At 43.5% G+C, this 17,266-nt stretch overlaps 1 protein-coding gene and 1 long non-coding RNA gene across 2 annotated transcripts; both read left to right on the forward strand.

The window, feature by feature from the left end:
• The first annotated feature begins 8,037 nt into the window (after positions 1-8,037).
• LOC311373341 (C-X-C motif chemokine 10-like) lies at positions 8,038-12,279 on the forward strand. The gene is made up of 5 exons (XM_084490112.1): positions 8,038-8,071; positions 10,893-11,028; positions 11,308-11,425; positions 11,718-11,780; positions 11,992-12,279. Exons 2-5 carry the CDS (start codon positions 10,953-10,955, stop codon positions 12,053-12,055), a joined length of 321 nt encoding a protein of 106 aa, XP_084346238.1. The 5' UTR covers positions 8,038-8,071; positions 10,893-10,952; the 3' UTR covers positions 12,056-12,279.
• A 372-nt stretch (positions 12,280-12,651) lies between these two features.
• On the forward strand, positions 12,652-14,989 carry LOC311373340. The gene is made up of 3 exons (XR_014642249.1): positions 12,652-13,055; positions 14,053-14,173; positions 14,813-14,989. It is a non-coding gene; the product is annotated as an uncharacterized lncRNA (long non-coding RNA).
• The last annotated feature ends 2,277 nt before the right edge of the window (positions 14,990-17,266 follow it).

Genomic DNA, 17,266 nt, shown 5'->3' on the forward strand with positions numbered 1-17,266 from the left:
GGCGGCGGCGGCGGCGGCGACGACGCCCGGCACGTGGCGAGGGGTGTCGGTGGTGGTGGTGGTGGGCGGTGATCAGACCCTCGGAGCCGCCCCTGACCCTCTGGAGCTCCTGTACGGCGGCCACGCCCTCTCCACCTGCTGGGAGGGCGACAGCGAGGAGAGGAGGAGGAGGAGGAGGAGGAGCAGCAGCAGGAGGAGGAGTGGTGGAGTGGGCGGCCAGAGCGGAGAGGACGGCGACGGAGACGACGACGACGACGGGGACGCCCGCGAGGGGAGGCGTCGCGCCCGGGCCAACAGCGTCCCCCGCCTCACCAGCCCCAACCGCCCTCCGAGGCGCAAGGGCAGCTGCCCAGAGGTGCACCCCCTCGCCGGCCAGGAGAGCCGGTCGCCACCCCCGGACGTCCCGCCGGCCCCAGAGTTCAAAGACTGTCCTGCCGGGGAGGAGACGACGGGGGCCCGAGGGGAGAGGAGCGGGGCCGCGGAGAAACAGGAGCCTGGGGGGAAAAAAACCTCCCTCCTCGCCCAGTGGCTCTCTGACTGTAAGTCAGTGTGGCGGGTCAAAGCCTGCCTGCTGCCGGCCATCGCTGAGATATAGGCCCCCCGGGGGCCGACGGGACTCAAAAGACGCTTCAAACGACGTTCTTATCGTTTGTTTTTATACGCGCCGTCTCGTTGAAGCGGGTGAGAGACGAGACACGTTGACATGGCAGTCCGACACTGGTCGATACAGCTGTGTGCAAGGGATAGCACTTGCCTTAATTCTGAATGATATCTCTTTATTGTTATGTTTTAAGGCAAGTTTATAGGTTTATATTTATGTCACTCTTGCCTGTGATCTGTGATCGTTTTGTTCATATACTCCTGTGACCGTCACCACCAGCTCGTGCTTGGCTTACGCCGAAAGGAAATCAGAAATCTGCAAAATCATTTTATACCCCGTGTGTGTGTGTGTGTGTTGTGGATCAGAGAGAAATGATGAAGGAATAAATAAACGATTGATTTTGATACTAAACAAACGAGGGCTGACTGTGATCTGCGTTTGCTTGCCCGTGCGGACAGCTTGACAACACCACCCCTCGCATCTGTGCTGGTGTCTGTCTCTGTCGTTTCTATGGTAACTGTTGAGGGCGAGCTGGGTTTGTAAAAAACGAAAAAAAAAACGAGTGCAGAGTTGGCAGGCTGGCGTGACCACGCACGGCAACAGTGACACCCCAGCTTCTTCTTTGTTCAGCTCTTTCTTGGAAAGCGTGAATCATCAACATCAGCGCACAATGGGGGCGCTCGGAAATCTTACACAAGCCCTCCTCATAGACGGCCACCCAGCCCGCTGGTGAACGCAAGCGCTCTCCAGCTGCTGTTAGTGATATGTACCACTAGGGGGCAGCAGTTTGGCACAGAATCTCATTCATAATGTCACGCATCCACCAAGTGAACTGTTTTGAAAAAGAATACTCCTGACCTCAAGTGGTCAAAAGGCCAAACAGCAGTCAGCAATCCCCCCAAAGGCCTCGACTTGGTTACCAAAACCAACCAGAATAGGCCAGAATATTCAGGTAATTTAGAATTAATATTCAACACACAGAGCGATCCATAACACAGACTAAATGTGGACGTTTTAAAAGCAAGTAATACAAAATAAACAACCGGTGTCCACGACGTCCAGTGACCTGTTAAAACAGCAAGCGCCGTGCAGTCAAAGGTCATTGAACCACCTGCGTCAGAGTGAGTGAAGGTTCAGCTTTTATAGGAGTCATCCTACATACAAGCTGATAGTTCAGAGGGCACATTTACCATACCATGTTTACTGCACCGCCATGTTTGTGCAATAGACAAATCATCGAAAGAGAGATAAGAATGAATGAAGCCTGTGTGTGTGTGTGTGTGTGTGTGTGTGTGTGTGTGTGTGCGCGCGCGCGTCTGTGCGTGCGTCTGTATTTGCGCGCGTGTGCGTGTGCGTGTGCGTGTGTGTGTGTGTGTGTGTGTGTGTGTGCGCGCGCGTCTGTGCGTGCGTCTGTATTTGCGCGCACGCGCGTGTGTGTGTGCGTGTGCGTGTGTGTGTGTGTGTGTGTGTGTGGGTGTGTGTGTGCGGGCGTCTGTGCGTGCGTGCACTCGTGTGTGTTTGGCCCTACTACTGTTAAGACAAAAAGTATTTGCCAACCGCAGCCCCTGTAGGCGTCATCGTAATAATCCCCTAGTCGAGCTGCATCCCCACATCGGTGTGGTCACGGCATCCTGTTCTGTTACGCGGGGGCAGGTTGCGTGGCTGGTGCTCAATGACCCCGACACTTAACAGCATATTATCCCACCTAAATTGTTAAAGAACAATGAGTTATTTAAAAATAAAAATAAAGTCTTTTTTTTTTAAAACTAGATAATCAGCGGAAAATGCATTACAATGACGGCTCTGAACATGTGACACGCCTACATTTTTTTTGGCCCATTCTTTTCAATGGGCCTGCGTCCACGTCACGTGACTTGCTATGATGGTTGCCATCGATCGCCCCCCATATCTTTCTATTTTCCACAGTTTAGACTTGGATAATTATTAAGTTATTTGCGCGTGTGTGTGCGTGTGTGTGTGTGTGTGTGTGTGTGTGTGTTTTCCAAAAGGTTTTCCAAAATGGACAGTTTTTTGGACAAAGCCTCTCAGAAGTGTTGCGTGCAAGACCGAGTGGATCAGAATGTGGTGGAAAGAAAGTTTTTGGGATAGGAAGGTCCTACCGCCCTGAAACTTGACTACCTTATTCTAGGGCCTAACTGGGACCCCCACACCAAAACTTGGCCTTCTCTGACCCCGAGGGCAGGGAGGGGGGAGGTTTTGGGTTAGGGTTAGGGTTAGGGTACCTTCAGGGTGCAAGATGCACCCTGAAGGTCTAATGGACAAGATTCTATCTCTTGTCAACTAATTTAGATTAATTTCTAGCAATGGCTTGTTGCCAATGCGTTTCAATGGAGCATTTCATGATGCTGTGTGAGCCTTTCCTGTAGAGCTGGAGCCCCCAAGTTGATAATCACATGTGTCCTTTGAGACCCTCTTTGCTATAAAAGAGATCCCAGGTCTATAGCTTACTGCTTAATGTCCTCGCCTCAGCCACCTATTGCATCACTTCCTTTAGGGCTTCGGCCTCCTAATGAATCACTTTAGTATATTTGAATGCCCTCTTTCATTTATATGACACCACCATCACTGGGATGTGGCAACAATTCTCAATATCCATATTGGGAGGGGTGGGGGGTGCTTGTGGACAGTAGGGATACACTAGACATAAATAGAAAGCACACTCAGGAGGAGGAATGACCTCTCACACATACTTAACTTAATTAATTGTTTCAAATAACATGCCTCGTTAAATCAATGAGCTTGGTGTTTTGCTTTCACGAATAGGTTATAGGCTGTGTCACTACAAAATCTGACCATGTGCATCTCTCAGGGTGACGTGACTAGCCACCAGACAGGGATTTTAAAAAAAGGTCAGAAAGTCAAGTTCAATACAAAAGTAACTTATTAATTACAGTCAAATTATTAATTAAGACACCTTAGAATATCTGTTGACTATTTCCTAGCCAGCGGACCCTAGTTTACGACAAAAACAACACAATTGACGGCAGCTCAGTTGCCGCACTTAACGTCGTTAACGTGGTTTGGAGCAGAGCTATGAATGAATGTTATGTTACAATGAATGTTTATGTTTGAACTCATGAAGTCGTTTGCAACGTGAACGGTGCATACATTGTGTTGTACATTAATGTTCCTCATCACAGCGTCCCGCTCCTATCACAGGAACCTAGAATAAATATGTTCGGGGGTTTGTTCAGAATATTGTGCATATAATGTGTACATATATTAAATGCAGGATATATGAGATGTTACAGAAAATGAAATAATGGTCAGGTCGTGTAGTCGATGGCAACCACCATAGCGCCATAGAATCTTGCGCAGCCTGCCCCATATTCTGTCTAAAATAATCTCCAGATTGAAATGCATTGGTTTAATATTGAATTAATTAAATATAAAAAAGTCATAATATTATAAGTAGACCATGTAGCTATGTAGCTTATCGTTATAACAAGATCTGTATCTGACCATTGACCATTGACATACATATGTATTTATTTATTTATTTATTATATGCGGAGACCACCAGACCTCCTTGAAGCAACGAAAATGGTATATTAACACGCTCTATTAAATCCCAAGAAAGAAGACGCCATACCTGCTCCAAAAATGTATTATTTATGCAATTATTTCTCTAGGATACTAAACACACATAGCTACTCCACAAGGAGAAGTGCCACTGATCTGGTGTTGCTCAGATGTAGAAGTTGTATGGGAAAGGGTTATTTTTTATATTCAGCTGCAGTTTTATGGAATGGGTTACCTGCTAGTATGAAGACAATTGTTTCTCTTGTCAGTTTTAATACAGCCTTAAAGAAATGGTTGAGCAGCAGACAGTCATAGGGATATTTATTATGGTGTCTCTTTTATAGATTGTTATGAAATGTATATTTATATGAATTTTGAATGTGTAATTGGAATGTCATATTTTATGAATTGTGAATGTGTGATTGGAATGTCATTTTTTACTTTGTTCCCACACTGTCATGTAACATTTACCACACACACTACACCTATCAACATGCTTACACTACAAAGGGACCACAATGGAAATAAGCCCATGGGCTTTTTTGTGTCATCCTTTTGACCTAATGTACGCTTACCTTTGTACATGTGTGTTATGACCCAGGGTCATATTTTTGTATTTTTCAGTGTTGTGTGGACTCCTTCTGTTCTGTTGTTCCTCCCTGCCTGATGAGGGTGGTGGTGCTACCACCCTTAGGCTCTCTCTCCCTCTCCAGGTGCTGTTCCTCCCTGCCTGAGGGTGGTGCTACCACCATTGGTGTTTCCCCAGGTGCTGGATGCTGATTGGTGCATGGTGGATGGGTGGAGCTACTATAAATGGCCGCCGCTGGAGACATTCATTCTCCTGGGAGCTCGGTGCGGAAGTGACGTATGGTATGGTATGGTATGGTATGGTATGGTATGGTATGGTATGGTATGGTATGGTATGGTATGGTATGGTAGGGGAGGAAGCAGATCAGGGTGGAGTAGTGGAGTGCTAGTGGCGGTGTTTTCAAATTGTTTATTACGTAAAGTTGTTGGCTTCAGAACAGCGGCTAAAGGAGATTTCTGAATTGGTTGATTTTTTGGTTGTTCAGCGTGGGTGTTGCGGCGATCTGTTTGTAGGGTTATTTCCCGACGGCCTGTATAGGTCCGGGAACGATATCCCTGCTCAGGTCTGTGCAAACTCAGCTGTTCGATCTGACGATCGGGTGCCGAGTTGGGGATTGCCTAAATCAGAGTCGGCCCATGCCGACGGGAGTGGAATGGGATGGGGGTGGGGGTGGGGGGGAATGGAGTACAGTGGGCGAGGATAGATCCAAAGGGAAAGAGAGAGGGTATCATTCTCCAGACAGTGATGTGGATACTCCACAGGCCAAAGTAATGAGACCAGACAAAAAAAGTGATGATGGGTTTAAGGTTCTAATCAAAGTGAAGGGAGGTGTTGGGTTTTCTGCTGCTAGTCCCCTCAAATTGACTAATGAATTTAAAAAAGAGATAGGTGATGTAATGCATGCCTCTATTCTGCAAAATGGGATGATTTCTGTCATTTGCAAGTCTGCAAGGCAACAAGACAAGGTGCTTAAGATAAAAAATGTGCTGGGTAAGGGAGTGGAGGTGTTCAAGCCACGGATTAGTACAGAGGTTAAAGGAGTTGTGTACAATGTGTCCTTGGAAGTGTCTGAGCAAGAGTTGTCATCTTGTCTGAAGGGGGCTAATGTCATAGCTGCAAAGCGCATGGGAAAGGGTGAGAATGGAAGAGGAACCACTCCTGTCCTTCTTACCTTTAAAGATGATGTGGTTCCTAAGAGAGTCATGTTGGGATACATGAGTTACCCAGTGAGAGAGTATGAAAGACCTCCTCTGAGATGCTTTAAGTGCCAGAGATATGGCCACGTGGCAGCTGTGTGTAGAGGAAAGCAAAGGTGTAGACGGTGTAGTAAGGATCATGATGGAAAAGAGTGCAATGAACCTGTGAAGTGTTGTAATTGTGGGGGTGATCACCCGGCATCCTTCAGGGGGTGTCAAAGCAGAAAATGTTGAAAGATTAAAGAAGGAAAACAAAATATCTTATGCAGAGGCAGCCAGAAGGGTGGAGGAGAACAGGGTGGGCAGTCAAAGTCAAAGTACGGCTGTTGCAAGAGATGTTGCAAAGGGGCATGCTATAGCTGTAAATGATGATTCAGTTTTGATAAGCAAGGGGAGCACCCTTTGTTATGTTCGGTTCCCCTAGGCCAGTCATAACAATGTGTCAATAAAGAATTTCAATCAACGTTTTTTTTAAGTTCTTAAATAAGAGAACATCATTAGGCCTACACGGTTACATAAAATAACATAACAAGCAAAGACAATGGTTTTATAGCCATGATTTTAAACGGCACGGTTTCAGCGTCCACAGCAACCATGTTAACGTCTTCCTAATAACTATCCAATAGGAAAGATGCTCACAACGTCTACTAGAGCCGTAGTCGGGTTAATACAGTATAGGCCTACAGAATAATACAGAGTGAATGGGCTGCTGGAGCACCCGCTCTGAACGTCAAACATCGCCGGGGATGGCATTACGTTGTAGTGAATTGAATCCCCTCTCAGTCTGCAGGGGGCGCCGACGGGTACCTTTCCCGTCAGTGACTGGCGCTAAAGTGCCGGTTGCCACTAGTCGGGATTTGACGTTCTCGGAGTGAGACTGTGTTGCCCAGAGCCACAGCCCCCCACGCACAATGCGCACTCACCTAGCCACTCCGGTGAGACCCCCATCCAAACACCTACCGAGTGCTCAACCCCCCCCCCCCCCCCCGTTCCAGATATGGCAGACCCTTGAAGCCCAACCCCAAGTACGATCGTCGAACAGCAGTGTTCTGCCACTGATGTGTTTAGTTAAAAATAAAAAACATGTTACCATGTGTATGTGATATGTGAATGTTTATGCTGTTTCTTAGCACATGTTCACAGTGGCTTTTCTGGTGTGTGTTACTTTAAGACAGTTGTGATTTCTACAGGTAACTCGTTTAACAAAACAGCTGTTTATTCTGAGAGTCTTTTAATGCAGGTTTCCTGTTAAACTAAAGAAGGGGGAGGTAGAATGTTGTATCTGCATCTGCATTGATGAGTTTTGATTGGCCCAATGAGCCATGTAGTCAGCATGAGAGCATGAGACCCCTGTTGGTTAGTTGGCTAGCGATGTTGGAACTGATAACAGTTGTACTAGCTGTGCAAAGTTAAATAAAACTCCATAAGAAAGCTTCCGTCTGAGCTACTCTACACTAATGAACACAGATACTGTAGGACCATTATTAATTAATAGACAGTAAGAGTCTAACAACTGGACTGTGGTATACTGTGTAAAAATCAAGCCATTAAAAACAATTTGTGGCAATAGTGGCAGGAAGACTTTAGCATGATAGAGAAGTGGAGTTGGGATTGATGTGACGGCCTCTCATTTTAATGTTGTATTAGTATTTTTTTTTTTTTTGTAGGCTTAATTTCTAAATATCTACAGCCCGGTGGCCAGTGCTCTGCTGCCCGGTACAGGTCCGCGGCCTGGCGGCAGAGAAGAACCCCCCCGGTCTGAATGACAAACCAATTATTTTTATGTATAACAGTTGGCGGATTCCTGCGTGATCAAAGAGCAGCATTGGGTAGCCCTGGCACACAGACAAATTGGGCTTGGCTTTCTTGGTTTTTGTTGGTGCACATACAAGATGTATGCAGAGTTCCTGTACTGACTCATGTGGGGCACAGAAGCACAGAGCACCCACCGGAAATATGACCCCTGAAATATCGATGACCATGAGGTTCTAAAGGTTGTGTGCGAGGGCGAAGACCTCACAGTATGCGGCCGCAGGGTTTACTGTTCTTTCCTCGGTCCAAGAAAAGGGAAAGTCTTAATTTATTTGTATTCAACCAAATACAAGAAGGGATCTCCTGCACAGTGTATGCTGGTACGTTGAGGTGAGACGCTCATTGGAGGTCAATATAATTTCTTGGCGCGATTTCAGAGATTCAAGAGAGATAATACATTCTATATATATATATATATGGTAAATGGACTGCATTTATATATTTATAGCGCTTTTTTAACCAGTGGCCACTCAAAGCGCATTTTTCCTACTAATATATCAGCAGAAATATGATTGATTTGATGCATGGCATTATGGTCCCTGGTACAAAGTAGGCCTAAGCTTTGGTTGCCTTTGCCCTGCATGGCTGGAAAACCCCTCTTCCCTTGAACAAAGAAAGTTCTACTTTTCCAATAAATGTCAGATTTCCAAACAAAGACAGATCCTCTCTCCAGTGCCACAAAAAAATGAAAAAGGGAAACGAAAGTAAAAGTTTCCCCCAGTAATTTCTCTGGTACTTTCTAACGAAACGTTTGAGTTAGGGGCGGGGGTGGTGGGGGTGGGGTGGGGTGGGGTGGGGTGGGGAGGGGGCAGTTGTTCTTTAAACTTCCTGTTCATGCGGCTTCTTCAGAAAAGTGCTTGAGGGCCTAACGTCACGGAAAACACATCGTCATCGTAACCTTTTGTTCCAATGTGTGGTCGAGCTCAATCTGTGGGACGCGATAACCGCTATTAAAGCTAATCGAACCTCTGACCGCCCACTCAAAATACTCAACATCACCTATGTCACTTACTTTGGTGCTGGGGCAACAAGTAAGATGTAGGCCTATAGGTGATTCCTATAAGGTAGCCAGGCACACTATGCACTCATTTTATTATAGCGTTTCTGAATGCCGGCCCAATATTAGACTTCAACTTGATATAATGGAAAATAAAACTTTATGCTTTCTACGTTTTGGACAAAACGGTTGACATCTAACTATAGACTATATAATTAATTATATGGAGGAGAGATATTTCGGTATTGCTTAACATTAAGGATGCGTTCATTAAAATGTGTAAATGTGGTAAAATCAGAGAGTAAAAGTACAAGTACTGTATCAAAAAAGTGACTTGAGTAGAAGTAGAAGTGTTCTTTAAACACCCCACTTAAGTGGAAGTACTCAAAATGTTTTGTACTTAAGTATTGCAAGTAGTTTAAAAAGTTTAGTTTAAAAGTATTGTGTTATGTTTATATTATAAGAAAGCAGTCAAAAGTTTGAATATCATATTGTTTATATTATCTCAAATATTTAAACTGAAGGACACACAATTCCTTTGGCTGTAGCAGCAGTACAAGGACAGGAATACATACAGAGCTGTCTTAAAGCTGTCAAAGGCCACATACAAGTGTTTATGTAAAAACAAACAACTAAAACATCTCAAAGGCCAAGTGACAAACATGGGTAAGTTAAATGACAATTCCGGTATTTTGAACATTGAGCCCACTTTCTGATTTGTCTAGGTTGAAATAGAGTGGTTGACACCGATATTTTGACTATTGGTTCTGTCTCGGGTATTTGGCTCATTTAGAATTGCCCCTGCCTGCTTCAGAATGGTTGGAGAAGGGTCCTTAAAACAACCCTAAACGTTTGTTTTCAGAAATGTGCAACTCACCGAGTGGTTAGTGGTGTTTGTTGATGTTCCAAATCAAGTATCGTAGTGAAATACAGTTACTGTCATGTTTGATTGCTATTTTATCGCATTTTGTAAATCCCATTGATTTCTGTTGGAAGACTCATTGCTCGTTGGCCGGAAATGGAAAGGGGGGCTGTTTACGTTTGGTTGTAGTCTTTTCGTTCGGTTCTAGCCCTACTGTTAAGATGGAGAACTGAACGAAAAAACTACAACCAAACGTAAACAGCCCCCCTTTCCGTTTCCGGCCAACGAGCAATGAGTCTTCTAACAGAAATCAATGGGATACCATTTTTATAATTGTAAGGGAAGGCAAGGCAAGGCAACTTTATTTATATAGCACTTTTCATACACAAGGCAGACTCAAAGTGCTTCACATATAAACAGTAACGAGTGTAACCAGTAACGATTCAGCACATGAAAAATGTATTGGAGTAAAAGTATTAAACTCATCAAAAATATGTAATGAAGTAAAAGTGGAAGTAGGAGAAAAAAATAATACTCCAGTAAAGTACAGATACAGAATTTTAGTACTTAAGTACAGTAGTGAAGTAGTTCTACTTCGTTACTATACATCTCTGGGTAAAATGTATTATAACTAACAATAGACTAACAGTTAATGAAAAGTTAACTAATGGTCTAGTTATCATTTATTATTGATGTTCTGATCATATTCACTAATAATTTAATTTAGAGTCAGGGTTAACCCTCACCCTTATTCTAACCTTAACCCTTACCTTAACCCTTATACTAGTGATATATTATAATGTGTATTACTGCAATCACTTAATTCATGGTTAATAAATGTACCTTTATTGTAAATTGCTACTGATATTTCTTGGCCAACAACATTTTACTTTTGGAGGACATAATAAACATAGAACAACAAAATAGCTATCACTAATATTCGATTTTCCATTTCCAGATTAAATAAATGTATTTTGAATATCTTGTTTGTTTGTTTGTTTATGTGTTTGTTTGCTATTGTCGTTTTAACGGTATGGTATCAAACATGCATACATATTAATATTGGAATTGTGTAGCGGGGGGGGGGGGGGGGAATATGACATCAAAAACAAGAACTAATGTGCAACAATGGCTGCACGCCGAATGTTTGATTGGCCACAGCAGTTTCGTTTTCCACTGCATGAGGAATTTCCCCTTGCATCACTAAGACGATGTCACTTTCTGTGAAGGAGATAAGATATAAAGGGCCTCTGGTGGCTCATCCTTTACAATCCACCTGTCTCTCTCCTGAGTCCTGACCCTCCTATAGTCCTCTCGCTTTGCCTGTGGAAGACCAAGACAGCACCAGTGAGATGAAAGCCACCGTGTTCAGCCTCATCAAAGTCCTGCTGCTCCTGAGCCTGCTGGCATCACTCGCCAGCGCCCAGGGTGAGTACATTAAGTCGTTAGGATGAAATGTGTCTCTGTGACACTGTAACACTTATTTTAACACAGGGTTGTGTGTGTGTGTGTGTGTGTGTGTGTGTGTGTGTGTGTGTGTGTGTGTGTGTGTGTGTGTGTGTGTGTGTGTGTGTGTGTGTGTGTGTGTGTGTGCGCGCAAAATATATCCCCCAAATACTACCTACTTTATATTCTGACGGGTATGAGTTGTATACATTGTGTTAAAATGTCTCTCTTTCTTCCTCTTTTCTCTCTTACTATTTCTAGGTCCCCGGACGAGTAGTTGTCGGTGTTTGTCTTCATCCCTCCGGAAATTGATCGGACGAAATGCTAAAACCATCGACATCTTTAAAGCAAACACTTTCTGTGACAAACTGGAGATTGTGTAAGAATACTACACTTGTTTTCTGTGAATCCACTAATACGGTGTATGGAGTTCTAGGGACACATACATGTTGACATGTTGTCCATGGCGTATAGATTGTACCTTGGAATCAATGGATACACACACAGGTTACATTCTGCTTTCATTTTAAATGAACCATCATTATATACATTATTGTATATCCTCTATCCGTGGATGTATAGGAGGAGTGTGTGTTGAAAATAACTAAATAACAAAATAATAATAAATTGATATAATAACTCAAAAATAAATTGTCTCTCCCCTCCAACAGTGTGACTAGGAGGGATGGAACGAGTTTCTGTCTGGATCCCAAATCCAAAAACGGTCTCTACCTGTGAGTCTACCTTACAGCCAATACATCAATAACAATATACAATACATCCTCGTATCTAAAATAAATAATTACAATACAGTTATTAACTATCCGCAAGAAATGCACCATGGCATTTCAACCAAGACAGTAACAGACTTATTCGTGTTAAATGTTTGTCAATGATCTCATCGCTTTTGTTTCCCTCCTTTTATTTTGTTTTGGTGTTCTACAGTCAAACGCAGAATGCTACAACTCCCGGGTCTACAAACCCAGCAGTTAATCAAATGGTCGAGTGAAGCCTCAAAAGTTTAATCCACACAAACATGCCAAGTACACTGAAGAATAGAAGGTCAAAGCAACAGGGTTGCTTGTTTTTATGTATTATACTTAAGCTATTGTGTTTTGTGTTGTCTTAGGCCAAGGTCTACTCCATGTCTTTTTTTTATATTGTGAATTGTGTGTACATAACTTGTTGTACTATCGTTTGATCTCTAATTTATAATAAAATGATTAATACATATCTTGTGTCTAGGTTTACTTCTGTGATACCAGAGTTATTGCTTCTAGGAAACCGTTTTCCTTGCTCTATTAAAAAGGAAAGAAAAGTATAATTAATAAACTAACAACAAGCCAAATCTTTTACTGCTCACAGGAGTACCGTGTTTATTTATATTTAGGGGTCATGGTGTCGTACCGCTGGACTGTCTTCAAATGCCAGCTCTGGTGGGCGTATCTCAGGAATGGAGGCTCATAGGCTGTCAATCTATTTACACAATAACCACCTCCAGACCCACATCTCTGGAACACACACACACACACACACACACACACACACACACACACACACACACACACACACACACACACACACACACACACACACACACACACACACACACACACACACACACACACACAAATGAATGACGGCGTGCGTCCTTTCTTCAGTCCTTGTTCTGCTTTCATTCAATCTTTCTTTCGATATTGCCGATTTGGCGAGTTGTGTTTTGACTTGGATACGTATAACAGTTCTGGACACTAGTCCGTTTAATCGTTTTTTGCCAAAACTTTCACTTTTAGAATATCTGATGGCGTGACGACTTCCGTCTGTGCCATCGGGATAGGTGATTTCATTCAAAGTCCGTCGACTGCCTTAGCGAATATTGACTCGCTGCGCGTCAGAGAGTAATGGACGCGGTGACCTGTCAGAATATAGTTCACTTCTATCACACCATACTGACGACCCTCAGGAGAGACCCTGCTGCAGAACTGAAATCAGCTATCAGTCACTTTGAGGTAAGGGATCATTTAAAGGGAATCAAAGACGCGATAATGCATCCTATTTAAAACATGCCCTTGTAAAATAGGTGGGGTTACTGAATGCATGGGACAAAAATATATGTTTTACTGGATAAAAACATCCGCCCAGCATTTGATTGGCAGTGATCAGCAGATGCAGGCACTGTGACTACTGAACGATTCCTTTTTGCAAGTCACTGTATCTGGCGTTAAACTCATGTATGCCGACGCTAAAAATAGTTTGCCCATACTGTCTCGGTTATGAGGGAACGATGGATTAGTTCAGGATTCCTGCTTGGGCTTATTGTGACATTAAATAAATTACAGCATGATGATGATGCAGCACAACGGATCGTGTGCATAGTTTGCATCATAGGCTACTGGCACTAGATATGATCTCTATACACAATGAGCTACTATAATTAAGGGGTGGCTTTAAACAGCACAAGCTTTTCCGTTATTAAATAGGCTACAATTTCAAATGTATAGGCTATAGGCTATTTAATTGATCAGTGAAAATCTGTGTGTGTTTGTTGTGTGTGTGTGTGTGTGTGTGTGTGTGCGCGTGTGTGTGTGTGCGTGTGTGTGTCTGAGTGTTTGTTTTTGTGTGTGTGTGTGTGTGTGTGTGTGTGTGTGTGTGTGTGTCTGAGTGTTTGTTTTTGTGTGTGTGTGTGTGTGTGTGTGTGTGCGCGTGCGTGCATGTGTGCGTGTGTGCGTGTGTGTGTGTGTGTGTGTGTGTGTGTGTGTGTGTGTGTGTGTGAGTGTTAGTAAAACGATCGGTCCACTGAGCAGGTAACCAGACTCTGATTCTATTTGAGGGGAGGCCGGGCAGGCGGAGCACCTCTCAGAACTCTGTGCACCATAGTGGGCGAACGTGAACTTTGCTACTTGTCGTTTCCTAAAGACCTACGCCGACACCAGCCCTACGCCTGTGAACTGCTTGTGAATCGTCTAATGCCTGCGTTCTCTTCTCGTATTTGTCTTTCTGTGGAAGTGTGCCGTCGAAAGTTTGTGTTGGGGAATCTAGACTCTTTGGAGCCGCTGTCTGACTTTGTTTCTCGTGGACGTACCATCATCCGCTGGCAGAATGTCCTCGAGACCAGGAGACATTCCAGGTAACCACATTCATTAGGATCATTTTCTTCTTCTTTTTTTCTATGTTGCTTTGAAGAACTTCAGATTGTGTATAGGAACCAAACAAATAGGCGAGTGAGTTTGAATAATAAAGACTTGACTTGACTTGACTTGAGTGCGATGTTGAGATGTGTGTAGAAGATAATGATGAAGGAGTTAATGGAGGAGGTTATGATAAGGATAATGGGTGAGGAAGGGTTGGAAGTTAGATGATGATGAGGATGATGATGGTGATGAAGGAGGGTGAATGTGTTTGTACAGGGTTGTAAATGAAGAATAAATAATTTAAGAGATATTTCATGTCCTTCATGAAACTGTTTTGCATTTATCAATCAATTAAATATATCAAACTATACAAATGTTAAATCTGTTGGAAGGGACAATGATAAGCCTGTGTCTTCCATAAGACATGTCGTTTTATACATCATATAAAAAGGGAACAATAATTATATCATAAACAGTATTATAGTCCCTATACTTTTAACACCTAATAACCTAATTCATTTCAACTAACTCTCTTTGAAAGGTACTATATGACTTGTTAAAATGTTACCGGAAGAAACCGTTTTGATTGCATAGTATAAAGAGAGCCTTTTTAATCAAACTCTCCCATCGTGCAGCGCTGGAGTCCGGCATGTCGTCAGGGTTCTTCTGTGGCCTGTCGAATCCCGTCGGGATGGCCCGTCGCACCTACGACGAGAACCTCGACGTGCCCCTGAACTCACCGCCCCCCGACATGAGCGTCAACATGCTGTGGAAGGACCCGGTCATTCCACGGCGCAGATTCAAGAAGCTCCCTGAGGTATTATTAGGGACCGAGCCAAACTTGGCAAGGACCCTATTGAAACCCTCGTGTTTATTATTCTTATTCTTATTTTCCCTCATCTTCGACTGCATTTTTCCCCCCCTGCACATATTCCAAAACTCATTTTTTCTTGGTGCATTTTGTGGGACTGGTGAAAAATTTGATATTCTAGCCCTCAAATTCACATTCGCCCCTAGGTGGCGCTATACCAACTATGCCAAAATTTCAACGTTTGCACAAGCATAACTCGTCACCGGTTGGACCTAAACTCATGAAACTTTGCACACATATTCAAATCCTCATAATGAAGAAATTTGCAGATACTAACTTAGCACTTCCGGTAGCCAGATTTCCCGCCATTTTGAATTTAGTTAAAAACAGTAAATTCCCCAAGGATCCCAGGTTTTTCGACTTTGACATAAATCCTTTGGCACATATCATCTATGGCCCATTATCTTCAATCTGACATAAGGATTAGTCTGTAGGATAAATTTCAAAGTACCCATGAGCCATTGAGTTCAAAAAGGGGTGTGTTTTTCACCCCAAAAATAGTAAATTGCACATATCTACATTAATTGGACTCCTATGGTGTTGGACCTCTCTACTAAAGTTGTTCACAATCAAATTCTGAACAAGATTGAGTCAACAATTTTTCAAATGGGGCGTGGCATTGAAGTGGGCGTGGCCCGATACTAAAATAGCCACAGTTCATAGACGCAATGTTTGATTTGAGCGGGACCAACTCAATGGCCATTAGGTACCAAAGTTCTAACTGCTCACCAAAAATTAAGTCGATTTAAAATACAACATGGCCGCCAGAGGCTCAAAATCACTCTGCGGACACCGTAATAGTTATGAATATGAAATTCACAGGACACGTGTAAACTGGTGCCGATAGCTCACATACCAAAATTCGTGTTTCTATTTTTTGTAGCGCCCCCTACAGGAACTTTAAAAAGCAGCCCATGCGCCACGTTTCACCTATATGTATGAAACTCAGTATTCACGTACAATGTGCCCATACCTACAGAAAAGCCTCTTGGACCCATGCCCCAAACCCCACAGGAAGTCGGCTATTTGCATTTCTAATTTTCACTTTTGGCGGCCATTTTGAATTTTTTTCACTTTTTTGCCTTGTATTTGAATGAACTCCTCCTAGGGAATTTATCGAATCTGCTTCCAAATTGGTCAGTACAGTCAATAAATGGTGCCGAACCAACGCCGTGCTATTTGTGACTGTACGTTGAAGGGCGTGTCCGTGGCGTGCCGTCAAAGTTGGCCATTTTTGAATTCCGTCGCCTTGTATTTGAACTAACTCCTCCTAGGGAATTTATGGAATCTGCTTCCAAATTGGTCAGTACAGTCATGAAATGGTGCTGAATAAACGCCGTGCTATTTGGGACTGTACGTTGAAGGGCGTGTCCGTGGCGTGATGTCAAAGTTGGCCATTTTGAATGGAATTTCACTTTTTCGCATTGTATTTGAACAAACTCCTCCTAGGGAATTTATCGCATCTGCTTCACAATTGGTTAGTACAGTCAAAAAATGGTGCTGAACCAACACCGTGCTATTTGTGACTGTACATTGAAGGGCGTGGCCGTGGCGTGCCGTCAAAGTTGGCCATTTTTGAATTCCGTCGTCTTGTATTTGAACTAACTCCTCCTAGGGAATTTATCGGATCATTGATGTAGGGTTAATAATGTTAGTTAAAGTTGTTACAACATGTAATTCAGTTAAATGTGCTCTTACATGTTAACGTCAAAACAATCAGTAGGACACCACAGGGCACCTCTGCTTCTACAGATTACATAAATTCGCGAATTTTTTTTTAAACTGCGCTTTTTTAAAACTGCGCGCAGTGATGAACGGGACCTCGTGCCGGCTTGCGGCTGCGTCACGTGCGGTCCTAACATGTGCACATCTTGCCAGCACACATGTTACGACGGCACGTGACGCGGCCGCAAGCCGGCGCGATTTTTTTTTAAAACTGCGCGCAGTGATGAACGGGACCTCGTAGTGGCGGCTGCAAGCCGGCGCGAGGTCCCGTTCATCACTGCGCGCAGTTTTAATTATTATTGTATTATTAGGGACCGAGCCAAACTTGGCAAGGACCCTATTGAAACCCTCGTGATTATTAGGGACCGAGCCAAACATGGCAAGGTCCCTATTGAAACCCTCATGTTTATTATTATTCTTCCGCCGTATTTTTCCACGACTTCGACTGCATTTTTCCCCCCCTGAACATATACGAAAACTCAATTTTTTTTGG

Source organism: Micromesistius poutassou, assembly GCF_964030765.1.
Source record: "Micromesistius poutassou genome assembly, contig: SCAFFOLD_5204, whole genome shotgun sequence".
NCBI classification, from domain to species: domain Eukaryota; kingdom Metazoa; phylum Chordata; class Actinopteri; order Gadiformes; family Gadidae; genus Micromesistius; species Micromesistius poutassou.